This window comes from Colossoma macropomum, unplaced genomic scaffold, assembly GCF_904425465.1.
Source record: "Colossoma macropomum unplaced genomic scaffold, Colossoma_macropomum, whole genome shotgun sequence".
Lineage (NCBI taxonomy): Eukaryota > Metazoa > Chordata > Actinopteri > Characiformes > Serrasalmidae > Colossoma > Colossoma macropomum.
Genome location: NW_023494810.1, coordinates 26,111,867 through 26,125,656, shown reverse-complemented (window position 1 = coordinate 26,125,656; position 13,790 = coordinate 26,111,867). Strand labels below are relative to the sequence as shown.

Here is a 13,790-nt window from a genome sequence, read left to right as displayed (position 1 = left end):
TAGCATTAGCATTAGCATTAGCTAGGGATCTAAAAATAAAACATATAGAATTCTATCCCAGTTTGTCGTACTGTATCGTATCTAATTATAATAAACATGTTAGCTTGTGACTAAAGTGTTATATTGGGTCACTATAAAGAATAGATTTTGTTTCAAATATTGTACTTTTGTAATGTTAAATGCTAATAAACTGAAAATGGAGTTGAATTTAATAATGCATTTCACAAATCGTTAGAATGAATCAGCAGTTTCAGGAAATAAAGGCTGCCCTGAATATTTAGAATATTTAGACTCAACGACCTTTGAAGCTAAAAGAACAAAGGTGCCTGACAAATCACTTGCGTGAGAACACAATAAACTAGTGGACAATAAGAGAAATGCTCAGAGCAAAATTTGTTGAGTTGAGTCACGAGTCAGTTTAACGTAAGTCCTAGTCATGAGGCAGTTAAGCACGAGATTGAGCCGAGTGATGATTTAGCTATGCACCCATCCAAGTCGAGTCACACGTTAGTTAAGCACACATCTGAGTCATTGAGTCAAGTCACTTAAGCGTGAGTCAGAGTCAAGTTGCAATTCAGTTAAACACGTGTTTGAGTCAAGTCACAAATAAGTTAAGTGCACATCTGAATCGAGTCCCAAGTCAGTTAGGGGCACATCTAAGGCAAGTTGTCAGTCTGTTAATTGCGTGTCCTAGTCGAGTCACAAGTCAGTTAAGAGCACATACAAATTAAGTCATGAGTCAGTTAAGCCCAGCTCTGAGTTGAGTAGTGAGTCACTTAGGCTCACATTCAAGCTGAGTCAGGAATCAGTTAAGCGTGAGTTCGCGTCAAGTCATGAGTCAGTTAAACACACATCCAATTTAAGTCACGAGTCAGTCAAGCAGAATCACAGTTGAGCATTGCGTCAATTAAGCAGACATCTGACTTGAGTCACGAGTCAGTTAAGCACAAGTTCAAGATGAGTCATGAGTCAGTTAAGCACACATCCGAGTTAAGTCACGAGTCAGTTAATTTTGAGTTTGAGTCAAGTCACAAGTCAGTTAAGTACACGTCTGAGTTGAGTCATGAGTCAGTTAAGCAAACATCCGATTCAAGTCACAAGTCAGTTAAGTGAAGTTGGAGTTGAGTCACGAGTCAGTTAAGCACAAGTTCAAGATGAGTCATGAGTCAGTTAAGCACACATCCGAGTTAAGTCACGAGTCAGTTAATTGTGAGTTTGAGTCAAGTCACAAGTCAGTTAAGTACATGTCTGAGTTGAGTCGTGAGTCAGTTAAGCACACATCCGATTCAAGTCACAAGTCAGTTAAGTGAAGTTGGAGTTGAGTCTTGAGACAGTTTGCACACATCCAAGTCATGTTACGAGTCAGTCAAGCGTGAGTTCAAGCTGAGTCATGAGTCAATTAAGTGCCCACCAAAATTGAGTCACAAGTCAGTTAAATGTGAGTTCAAGTCATTACGAGTCAGTTAAGCACACGTCTGAGTTGAGTCACGAGTCAGTTAATCGTGAGTTTGAGTCAGATCACAAGTCAGTTAAGTACACATTCGATTTGAATCACGAGTCAGTTAAGTGGAATTGGAGTTGGGGCTTGAGTCAGTTAAGCACACAACCGAGTCGAGTCACGAGTCAGTTAAATGCAAGTTCAGGCTGAGTCATGACACAATTAAGTGCACGTTCAAGTTGAGTCACGAGTCAGTTAAGCATGATTCAGAGTCGAGTCATGTGTCAAGTCAATATGCGGCTCGAGTGCGACTCAAGTTTGAATCGCTGCTAGAAACTAGCAGTTACTGAATGAACGTCAAACTGAGTAACGTTCCAATTTGTGAACACAATGGCACAAATTCAACCTTCGTAGTTCTCTGACCTCCACATTCCAGAGGCTCAAATGATCGTCTGCCTTGTGATGTGAGCCTCAAAAACCGACTTAAATGCTGCTTCCCGTTTCAGAGCGGCTTTCTACTCTAATGGAGAAAGAGAGAGATTTCTTCTCCGAGGCAGTGATCAGAGTGTGGTTTGTTTGTCAGCCTGTAGCTCATTACGGGCAGATCTGGTTACCTGTCTCTTGGGCGCTTGCGTGTTCAGGTCTGTGGGCCCATCTCGGTGTAAATCTGAGCTACTCTCACTGCTCTCAGCTCCGTCTCCTATCCAGGCATGACACTGCATTGAACTGAACGGAAATTAGACACTGCAGAAAATATTGTAGCAGGACTACCTACAGTACTGTGCAATAGTCAGTGACCAGCCTTTTGTTTAGACTTAATTTCATGTCAAAGCAGCCTTTAGAGACAAGTCATTTATTTTACACTATTAGGAAAAAAGAAGGAAACACGATTAAAGGAAAATCAGACAAAAACTACATTACAAAGTAAAATATCAACTAACTACAACTACATCTAACTACAGTTGAAAACAATTTGCACTAGAATGCTTAAACTGGGTCTGAGATGTGGAGGTTTAATGAACTGATGAGACTAATTTTGTGAGATTACTTGGATTGTGAGAATGCAACCAACTTCTTAGACTGAACTTTGGAGGGGTGGCAAAATATCCCTGCGGATTTCTTTGAAAAACTGAAAACAAGGCTGCCAAATTGAATGGAAGCTGGGACAAAGGCAAAGCATGGACAAAATAAATAGTGAAAAAATTTAGTCATTTTTTCTTGAGGCTTCTATAATAATATGCTTGTACATAATGTCATTTTGACTGGAAAGCAAATAAATAAAAGGCTAGTCTCTGAATTTTGTCCAGTACTGCATTTTTCAATCAATCTGTCCATCAGTTGTTTGTATAAACCTACATATTTAATGAAAATACACCCCCATGCTTTGAAAGATGATAACACGTTGACTAGGAGGTGTTCAGAACGGTGAGATTTATGCAATGTTGTGGTGCAAACACATGAAACAGCCAAGTTTTATTTATGCAGCGCCTACTTATTAAACAAGAATTGTTCTTAAATGCTATGCAGAAAGAGTTGAGTCATCTGGAACAGAAAAGGGCCAACAAACAACTGTCTGTCAGTTTAGGATGTAAACACTTGCTCCTGCAGAGTTAAATTCCTTCCAGGCAAAGTGATTATTTTTAGCTTGTCCGTTGGATAATTCACAAAGGATTTTCTCTGATTGGCCTAATCTGCCTCAGTGCAGTAGGTCTTTGGCGCAACAGGATTTGACTCGACTTGACGTCAAGTACAGCAGTAGGTCAGTCACATGCTACCGTTGTGCTGACTGATTTTTTTATATATAACTTTCCTATCTTTGTACTGAGCTAAGAGCAACTGCTTCAGGTTAAGCCTGGAATGCAGCATTCTGGTCCCAAATCAGTGTAAACAGGGTACCTCCTGGCTGGAGCACAAACCCACAAAACAGCCACTCCAGGACTAACATAGTTTTCTAACACAAAGCTTGTGACTGTAGCTATAGTTAGGGGCAGGCAATACGGCACAAACATAATATACAGATCATTCTTCATGAAACATGATAGGTATTACAACACTTAGTTTCCCTGAGGTGTGTGAAGAGATCGGAACCGACCAGTGGCATAGGCAGCAATACATTTTTGAGTAGGCCTGTGGAAAAAGTGGGAGGCCAGTTTGGTAGATACAACTTCCAAATGCGATAATATTCTAAACTGTCAATACATCAGGCTGTAGCCTAATCCTGACGGCTAATCCTGCAATTATCAGCCTACTTCATCCAATGCTTCTGTCTTGTTGTGATATCACTGTACTCTGGCAATCAATCAAAATGCTGGATTGACATAAACACAAAAAACACTGCAGCAGCTTTCACTACAAAGACTGTAAAGCATGCGCCTGCTTGCCAAAGGCATGTTTGCCCAATGAACATGACATAACTAATGTTAAATTAATGTCAGAGAGCTGAGATGTACAAAACAACACAACAAACTTCATAACCCAAACTTCATCATCCTAGGCTAAAGCATACTGGCACAGGGAGAGACTTATACATGAAAACCTAAACATAGTCATCAATACTAAAAACATATTGGCAGGTATGTTTATGTCTTACTTTTGATTAATTGAAGTTACCTTTGATTTCAGCCTTTGCAGTGAAACTGGCATTTTTTGGCTTTGAATGGGTAGAAAATGACATACTTTATGGGAACCTCACTTTTACATCTTTTAACTGCAGCTGAAACTTCAAGCTCAAACACTAGTACACCAAAAACAAACTGAAGGCTTGAGGCAATGGTGGATATCAATGGTTGCTGTGCAGTGATTAAAGGATTAATACTATAAGTTGAAGCTTGGCCGAGAGCAAAATAATTTGATTGGCTATAATATAGTGATAGCTCCAGGGTTCACCCATGCCTACCAGTGGTTATGACCCTAGAACAGACAAAATCCACCAGCAAAATAGCAGTCACATTTAAAATAGGCTGCAAACCTCGAACTACAATTTTTAAATTCATCTTGCTCTTTGTAACTAATAGTGTCTGCTATGTAAAACGAACATCATGAGTAATACAGTCAAAAAGTTTGGGTTCTCTTGGTCAAATTGCACGTTTTGCTGATTTGTTGATTTTCTAAGTGAAAATATGTTGACAGATCCTCTACAGAGAAGACATTTAAATGCAAAATTGCTGTTTATGTTTGAGGTTTATGTAATGAATTTAGTATATTGGGAAAAAATAAGACATAAAATGTGGCCTGTAAGAAAGTAATGGTGCATATCATTTATATTTTATTGTTTTCTAATGTAGTAAAAAAAATGATAAAAAAATTGTGCATAAAAATTAGCATAAAATTTAAATATTTAAAAAGTTTTCAAGGAACAGGAGCATTGGGCTTCTTGTTACCCTGCATCATACAGTTACTATATAGACTTTATACAATTTTCTTTAATAGATGCAGCTGTTTAGCATTGTAGCAATCTAGAAGTGCTTTTGGTATGCTTACAAAGGTGTGGTGTGATCAGTGTTTCCCACAGGTCTAATACAAGCACTGGGCTGGCATTTGTTTACTTAATTTCATACTCAAATAATGCATTGAAGCAGTGAATGTTAAACCTTATGGACTTAGATAAAATGAAGATTAAGGTCACAAAAATGGCTACAGGAAAAAGTGATGCTTTGGATCAATGACACTGTGTGGCTTGTTTATGAAAAACAATCTAGTGGAATCTTGCCTAAAGTTGTTAACATCGTAAGTAAAAAAATAGATATTTAAAAAGGGCTGTCGATATATTTAGGGCTGCTGCCTAATTACAGCCGACATGTGGGCAATGTTCTAATTTAGCACAATGACCATAAAATATCGTATTGTCCACCCTTAACCTGTTGTAGTAGGTGTAATTCAAAAACCCAAGAATAAAACTGCTCTGTTAGTCACAACAATTTTTGACCATGGCTTTAAAAATCAGCAACACAGAGGATGCAGCCTGCTCACTGTGGCCTGGAATAGAATTAGACTCCCAGTTTCCATGCTGGTTGCAAAAGAGATCTGCAGGTATGTCTCTACTCAATTAGGCGTGAAATGGGACGATGGCTGGACAAAAGTGTAATGAAATCATATATGATAAGTACATACAAGCAAAGCAAACCTTGTAGCTTCAATGTGGATGGTTTTGCCCTTCAGAGACAGGAGAAACCATTGCAGATAGGGGGAATGGAAAGTTTAGACGGAATGGCTTCTTGTGCTATTCTTTAGAAGTCTGTGATTGAAGCATGGGCAGTGGGGACTGTGCCAGTGCCGTGAGGGGTATTCGAGTTATTCAGCTCATGCCAAGCTGCCCGGAAGCTGGCGCAGAGAGGATGAAATTACAGTACTGACACACGCTGACATTTCAGCTCCAGAGCAGAGCAGAGCAAAGCACTATTCTCTCTCTCTCTCTCTCTCTCTCTCTCTCTCTCTCGCTCTCTCTCTCTTTCTCTCTCTCTCTGTCTGTCTCTCTCTCTGTCTCTCTTTCAGCAAATTCTTTCTGTTTCATATCTGTGTCCTTGTACCTTGTATAGCTTTTCAGGCTTTATTAATCACGATCAGTCACATTAATCTTCATCAGAATGTGTTTTTGACTTTCCGTAATTCAATAACATTATTTTTATCATGTGAATGTAAAGTGTACATGAACCTAAACATGAAAAGGTGAAAGCAGTTTCTAATTTTTATTTAGTGACAGCAACAATGGCTACATGTTCCAGCTCCTCTGTATGACTGTAGCCTCTTACTCTCATGCTGCTAATGTTATATCAGCTTTCAGATTGCAGCTCTTAATTTAGCTATTTCTGCAAAGTAAAACTTCTCAACATTTTAACTTCTTATTAAACTTTCTCCATAATTAAATCACTGAGATGTAAACAGAGTCAATTAGTGGTTTATGGATGTGAAGTGATTCACTATAGATAAACCTACTGACTCAGATTTCTGTACAGTGGTGGTGATAGGAACCAGGGATTGCAATGCGAATGTAGTCAATTTATTCAGATGCTCAGTTAGTCATTGTCCATTAAGTCCATCTCCTTCACTGGACTTCATTGGACTGAGTGAAGTTTTTTTTAGAGGATGCCTCATTTGCAGTGGCCTGGAACAGCCTCTAGTCCAGGAGGAATGTGTAAGAGAATATCAGTGCTGCTATGGTTTAGTGGTTACACCATTTGTTGAAAGCAATGCACCAGTGCGTTTGGGCCTCACAACCAGGATTATTCTACATGTAACTCTATTTGACTCCTAGAAAAACTAGAAAGGGCAGAGTACTCATTGGCTTTAATCTACAGTTCTTAATATGTTACATAATAAACATGTTTTCCTGCAGTTAAAGCTGGCTGTACAGTCAAATGTGATCTAATTCCTCCAGGTAACAAGAAGCCTCTCGCGTGTCCCTTAATCCCACAGTGACCCTCTCCAGAGCAGCTGTCAGCTGTCACCAGCAGCCCTTAGCTCTGAATCAAACTCCAAGCCCACCACACCCCCTCTTCCACACCCTCCACACAGGCGCGGCCCACCCCATTGCTCAAATATTTGTGAATGTAGCCACTTGCGTACTCTGCTGGATGTGGTGGCTGACAATGGGAGCTCGGGTTAATCAAAAACCTTGAGCATGCATGGAATCGGGAGTGAGAGAGCTTTGGCTGGTGCTGTTGAAATTGAGTTGGCAGAACTGGGAATGTGATACAAAATAAAAAAGCAAGGACCTTGACCTTGCCTGTGCCATTAGTTGTTAGTTATAAATGTAAAAATCATTGCTGATAAGGACTGCAAGCTTAACAATGCCAACCAAAACTAAAGATTCCTGGTTTATACTTATTATTAACTCGGTGTGAAATATTTTCCTAATCAAATGCATAATTTTAAAGGTAAACATGGATATTTCATGATCAATTATTCAATGAAATAATGCAGCAATGATAGTTCATGAATTCACAATTAGAATGCATTAAAGCGTTCTGTTTGCACGGAGCTGTAAACATAACAAGAAGTCACCTTTAGTGTTTACATCTTGCTCATACAAACAGGCCATGCGCTCAACTATCTTCTGACGCTGTCAGCAAACGTAGCTCTTTAAACGAGACGCTCACTTACTTTCTTGCCATAAGAAGCCCCCATGCTGAGGCTGGCTGACTTGAGAGCTTGGGTTGGGTCAGGTGCTTCGCAGTTGGCTCTCAGAGTTCCCTAGAGTTTCCCCTGTGTCTCCCCCACGCTGCTCCAGGACGAGGCGCTCCCAGCTTAGCTCTGCGTTCAGCCTGGCTCCGTCCAAGAGGGAGGGGGGTTAACCAACGGGAAAAAGGATTCTTCTCTCTGCCCCTGGCACCTTGTCAGCAGCAGGGTATTCCAGCGGGACGCTAGGGGTAGATATTTACTGCAACACCATGACCAGGACTTGCTAGGAGGGGTCCACCTTGCTTGGAATGGGGGACGTTTAAAAAGCAGGTCATTCCAAGTAATCCATTGTGTAAACAAGTTGCACAAAATAGATTTGAACACAAAGAGGCAAGGGAGAGAAGGAGAGAAAGGACAAGTCAAGAGTTAGCAGAGCAGCTATGGCTACAGCAGAGCAGAACAGACCCAAGTGCAGCCATCTGTTGCTAGCCTGGGCTCCCTTAAGGACTTAGCCACCATGGCCAGATTATGCTAATTGGTAGTGACAGTGGAAGAAGCCTTAGGGACAGTGTGTGGTAGGATGGCCTCAGGGTGACAGCCGGGGATCCAGAGTCACACGGGGGTTTGGTGTCAGTGTTCATCCATGATTATCATAACGCTGGGGAGTTGCGCAGAAGCCCCCTTAGATTCTTCTCTTGGGCTAAGAATGGTCAGGAGCAGGGCTGGAGCTTGGTCATGCTGGGAATGGTGCCCTTCTCAGGGGAATTGGGCTGTGGAAGGTACCAGCTGCCACTGCTTGGGCAAGTGGCCCAGGATGATGATGACAGTACAGAGTGCTTAGCTCTTCAGATGTTCCGAAAGCTCGGGCAAGCTCAGAGGACTTGATCCAAGTGAAACAAGCGAACAGGGCCATTGTCCCTGACCTCAGGCTTATGAAGCTACCATGCAACAATGAGGAGAAAATGTTCTACGGGGCATTTCTCTCATTATCCTCTTCCCTGAAGAGCAGAGGAAAGATTAAGCACTTATTCCACAACAGTCCCATTTAACATCTCCAGACCCCCCTATGCTAACAACCCCTTTGTCATTATTGATTATGGTCATGTAAAGTTTAATAAGAAGACGCCTCTAGTTGGTTAAGCATATGTAGATCCCACTGTCCTATACAAGGTGAATCATTGCTGAAGGCTACACTTTTCTTCTCAGTTCTGTTGGGTAACAATCTTATCTTTGTCTCAGCCTTGAGCAACTTGTTACATTTGTAAATAATGTAGTACTTGATAACTGCATGGCTGGTCACTTAGCTTCTGGAAAATCTTGAATAGATATTGTACAATAGCATGTTTTCTTTTCTGATACCAATACAATATAATATCTTAAATCAGAGGTGCTAGTTGGAATTCTGGGCCTCCTGAAAATTTAATGCACAGGCATCTTGCTTCACCTCATTTGTCTTAGCAGAACCTGTCACAATGTTAAAACTTGCCAAAATTTATTCTACTTTTTATTTTGTTAATAAATAAAATCATAACACTACCAAAACTTTATCAAATGTTTCAGTACCGTCTTAGAAAAGATGGTTCTTATAGAACCATTAACACCCAAAGAACCATTTTCAAGCTTAAACAGTTCTTTTTGTGGTGAAATTGTTCTTCAGATTGATGGAGAATGTGTTGTATATGTGTTTTTTGAAAATCATTCTATATAGCACCAAAAAGCATTCTTCTGTTGTAGAAGGCTTGACATTGCAACAATAAAACTATTTTTGGTTCTATATAGAACCATATACAGCACATTGTCCATCAATCTGAAGAACTCACTATTAAATCATGCAAATGGCTCTTTGAGAGTTAATGGTTCTATATAGAACAAGTTTCTTTACTAAAGAACCCTTGAAGAACCAAGGGTGTAGTAATGTTTTTGGTGACAATGTTAGCTAATTTTGAGCAGAACTTAAAAACACTAGCCAGTTCATGACTTGCAAACACAGCTTTGAACAGTTGTACACACATAAAATCATAATATGTTGATGAAAATAGCTCCAAAATATCAATATCAATATACTGTATGCAGCTGGTCAAAACATGTGCTTCTTTAAAGCGCTGGATCTTGGCAGTCACCCTTTTTGAGTAGTGGGACAGGGACATTATTTGAAACTCACTGAAATCACCACAAACATACATGTTTATCCAGCTGTATATCATGAAATTCACTGGTGGAATAACTGATATATTCTGCTTTTAGTTTGTACTTTGCTCAAGCTGAAAGATAGAAAGGGAGGATACAGAAGAGCCTTAGCATCCACAGCAGATACTGGGCCACTTTTTACTTCATTTTCACTTTTAAGTTAAATTTTTACATCTCAGTGGTTGAGAGATCATGTCAAACAAAAACAGAGGGTACACTGCAGTGTTGATTTATCAGGGAAAAACCTGATAAAGGCTACATTTGCAGTAGGACATGTTTATGTTTAGACAGCTCTATTGCATTATTTCTATTTGAAAACTGCAGTTACTATAGCATAATTTCTGTTAATAGCTCTAGTATATCTTGATAACCAACGTTACCTCTGAAAACTGGATAACATACTGTCTTTTTTGTTTTTGCTGTTCTTTTTTTTGTTGGCTTGTTTGCGAAAGCCTGATTTGAGTGTTTTTTGGCAGCATCTTTATTTGAATCAAAAACGAAATTCTCATTCTTCTTCCAGACCATGACCAGGCTAAACCACTCAATGTTTACACTGAGGTTTCTACTAGAGGGTGACAGAATGCAAGATGTATTGCTGTTGGGAACTGTATCTAAAACTATAAGCCTAAAATAATATGCAAATGAAGGGAGCTTCCTTTGTAACATTGGTGTGGTTTTATGTTTTTGCATACTATGAAATCTCCAGTTGACCTTAGCATAGGGTTAAAATTTCATGATGAACAGACCAACAAAAGTGGTCCAAAATTGCTTCTATGAATAAATCTTGTTGCATTCACTTCCATTACAAGTTAAAAATGTTTGTTCCTTCTACTGTAAAGTTGCCATTTTGAAAATATGAGCTTTTGTTCTGATAGCGACGATATGTAAATACTCTCCATTCTGACCGGCTGCCCTTTGTTGCGCCTCATTCAAAAAGCAGCCCAGGCTTAAACACTTCTAATAATTGTAACAGATTTTAGCTAAACTGCTGTAAGTTAAATAATCAGATATACAGAATCAGTGTGTGACATCACAAAAACAATGGTTTTTGCAGATTATATTTAATACATGAACTGTACAGATGGAGGAGTGAACAGTATCTTTAACATGTTTAACAATGTTTGCATGAAACTCATTTAAAAGAGTGAGAAAAATCTGTTTTTCCATAATGAGGGTTCTTTAACAGCTCTGTTGATGTTGTGCACATCAGAATGTAAAACTATCACTATGTTGTACAACAATTTGAATTACTGTTAATGCAGTGTAATGTAAATGCAATGCACACCATATTCTAATCTTCCTCCTAATGATAATTAACACATTCTAATCTTACACATATTGACAGTTATCACCTTCTAACACGTCTTATGAATAAAGCAACATAATTTCCTGATTAGTCAATTGACATGCAGTCTAATGCTTCACAAATGCTTTAGTATATTACCAGTGCGTAGGCCAAGGGAAAGGGCAAGTGGTCTCAGATGAGTAAGGGTAAATTAGCCGCTGCTGCCACCTTCTGGAAATGGCCCTGAACAACACTGACCATACCGTCGAATCCCAGGCCACAGTATAGCGGCCAGTCCAGTCTATCTATATATAATGTATATAATGTAATTGTAATTGCCTGCAGTAGGAGAACATGTATTAGCAGAAAGTGTTTGTCTTGCTCTGCTCTGCACAGAAATAGCTGTTGTTTTTTTTTGTTGACTTGGCAGCTCTAAACACATCCTGTCACTTAAAGAATGAAGTGATAACAAGCAGTGCAAACTAAATCAACCACATTTTCAAAAAAAAAAAAAAGAATTACAGAAAAAAGAGTAGAGCAGCAAAACCACTATATATACACCAAATGAACACAGCTTGAATTCACTTTGCCGTTTTTAATTAGTTCAGAATAAATTACTCAGTCATCAATTATTTCTGTGTTCTCTCTTCAGCAGGGCGTATAACTCATATCACCTGCAGATACAGCGGGAAATTAAAACAGCAAAATTAAAACAAGTGGGTGGCATGTACTCATTTATTTTGTTATGACACTTAGGCCGAGCTTATAATTAGGCAATTTGTACACAAATAGGGAAAAAGAAAAGAGGAAAATCGCAACGGGACTTTTCAAAGCTGCACAATATCTTTCTGAAATCTTTTTTAGGAAATTACTATATGTTTTATTGAAGCAGTACACCAATTAAAAGCATAGAAAACAGTTTACGTAATACCATAATGCGATGTTTCATGCTGCTGTTTTATTACTAAACAGGTCATAGTGATAGTATAGTACAGTATAGCTGTGAATATCATGTATGCATTATAATATTTCATATTAGATAAGTAATCACCTTTTTCTGTAAAAAAACGTTGAAATTATCATCAAAATCTGTCATTATAAATTACCTGGTGATACGTAAGCTTTGTATTTTTAATTAACCTTATTGTACATCATTATACAGCAATTATGAAGTGTTATATAATGGTACAATGAATGATACAACAATTTAAAATTCATTTTTACATACAGTCATATGCAAAAGGTCAAATGACATGTTTTGTTGGAAATAAGTAACACATCCTCTACAGAGAACACACTTCTGCACATTTCAATGCACAGTTACTGTTTATTTGCTGAAATGGGGGGAGTGTTAATGTGTTAATTTATTTTCACTTAGAAAATCAACAAATCTTGTCACTTTACCAGGGGTGTTCAAACTTTTGCTTACGACTGTAATTGCACAATTTAATGTTGGCTCTAGATAAAACTAATCATTGTACTGTATGCATAATAGTATTATTAGTTATGCTATCTGTTAAGGCCTTCTTGCCCCTTCTACACAGTTATAAGTTGTGTTGTTAGGCACATATTCTACCAGCCCATAATTATGCAGTGGTGATCTAGCGCAGTGGTTTGACCTAGCTTTAGCATGAACTTATTCCACAGGTGGAATCTAGCCTACAACACATGCATGAATTCAGCTGAAAAGGTAACTAGTTAGCATTATAAATTATTACAACAGACTACTTTTTGCTAGTTAACTCATCTTCCCATTGCTTCCCATCCCTGTTAGCCTGTTAGCTCAGCAAACTTAGCCTATCACAGCAAGATATGCTAAATGCATCAGACTGTTAGAACTAAAAACTCCCCTCATGGCAGATTTTAAAACATAACAATTCACATACAGGGTTTTTTTACACCTGCTTCATTAGCCACGTTTACAAGCGGCCTAATAATCCGTTAACAATCGGACTAATAGCTCAATCGGAATAGAAGACGCCCTTGTATACACTTCAATCTGAATAGACTAGTCCGATTAAAGCTTTTCGGAATACAATTCCTATCCTATTGAACCAGTGGGTAATCCTGTAAATAATCTGTTAAATAGAAGAATAATAATCACGTAAAGACTTATATCTGATTACATTCCCAATCGGAAAGTTTAAGTATGTTCTGATCATGTGCATCACGCCATAGTTAACGTTTCTAATGTTCAACATGGCGGAGCAGAAACTGGTCTGCAGAGGAGACAAAGTTTATGCTTTGATCTTTAAAAGACGGCGGTGGGACGGACGTCCAGCTTATGTGTCTCAGAACAGGACGTCTTCCTCTCGCCCTACTTTAATAAGTACATGTGAAGTACATTTCTGTACGAGTCTGACACCATTTTAAAGCAGTTAAAAACATAAGCACTGCTCACTGCTGCTCGTCTCACTCTGACCGGACTCACGTGATGCTCGTTGTCATGGAAATGATTACACAAAGTGGTTCTCTACGCATGCGCATAACTTTGGATCGGATTCCTTGTAGTGTGCATGTAAATGGAGGTTTTCTATCACATTATTGAGTAGATCGGATATAAACACCTCAGCTTTAATCTGTAATTGAAATGTATTTAATCGGATTGGCATTTATGATGGCTAACGGCCTCATTTGTCATTACTAGGGTGGCCATACTTCATGCTAGGGTGACACTGGCCACCTCTGGCCACCCCTCTGGATCCGCCTTTGATTAAGAAGCTGTTACTGAGAAAATGAAACAGATAAGAAACAAATAAGAAG

The 13,790-nt window shown here is 38.9% G+C and overlaps 1 protein-coding gene across 1 annotated transcript in view; it reads right to left on the bottom strand.

Annotated features, from left to right (window-relative positions):
• The window catches only part of si:ch211-236d3.4 (protein FAM107B), a 58,057-nt gene extending 50,336 nt beyond the window's left edge, over positions 1 to 7,721 (bottom strand). The window contains exon 1 of the mRNA XM_036558985.1: positions 7,538 to 7,721. Within this exon, the coding sequence (XP_036414878.1) occupies positions 7,538 to 7,561 (24 nt within the window). The 5' untranslated portion in view covers positions 7,562 to 7,721. The remainder of the gene's footprint in view (positions 1 to 7,537) is intronic.
• Between the last annotated feature and the right edge of the window lie 6,069 nt (positions 7,722 to 13,790).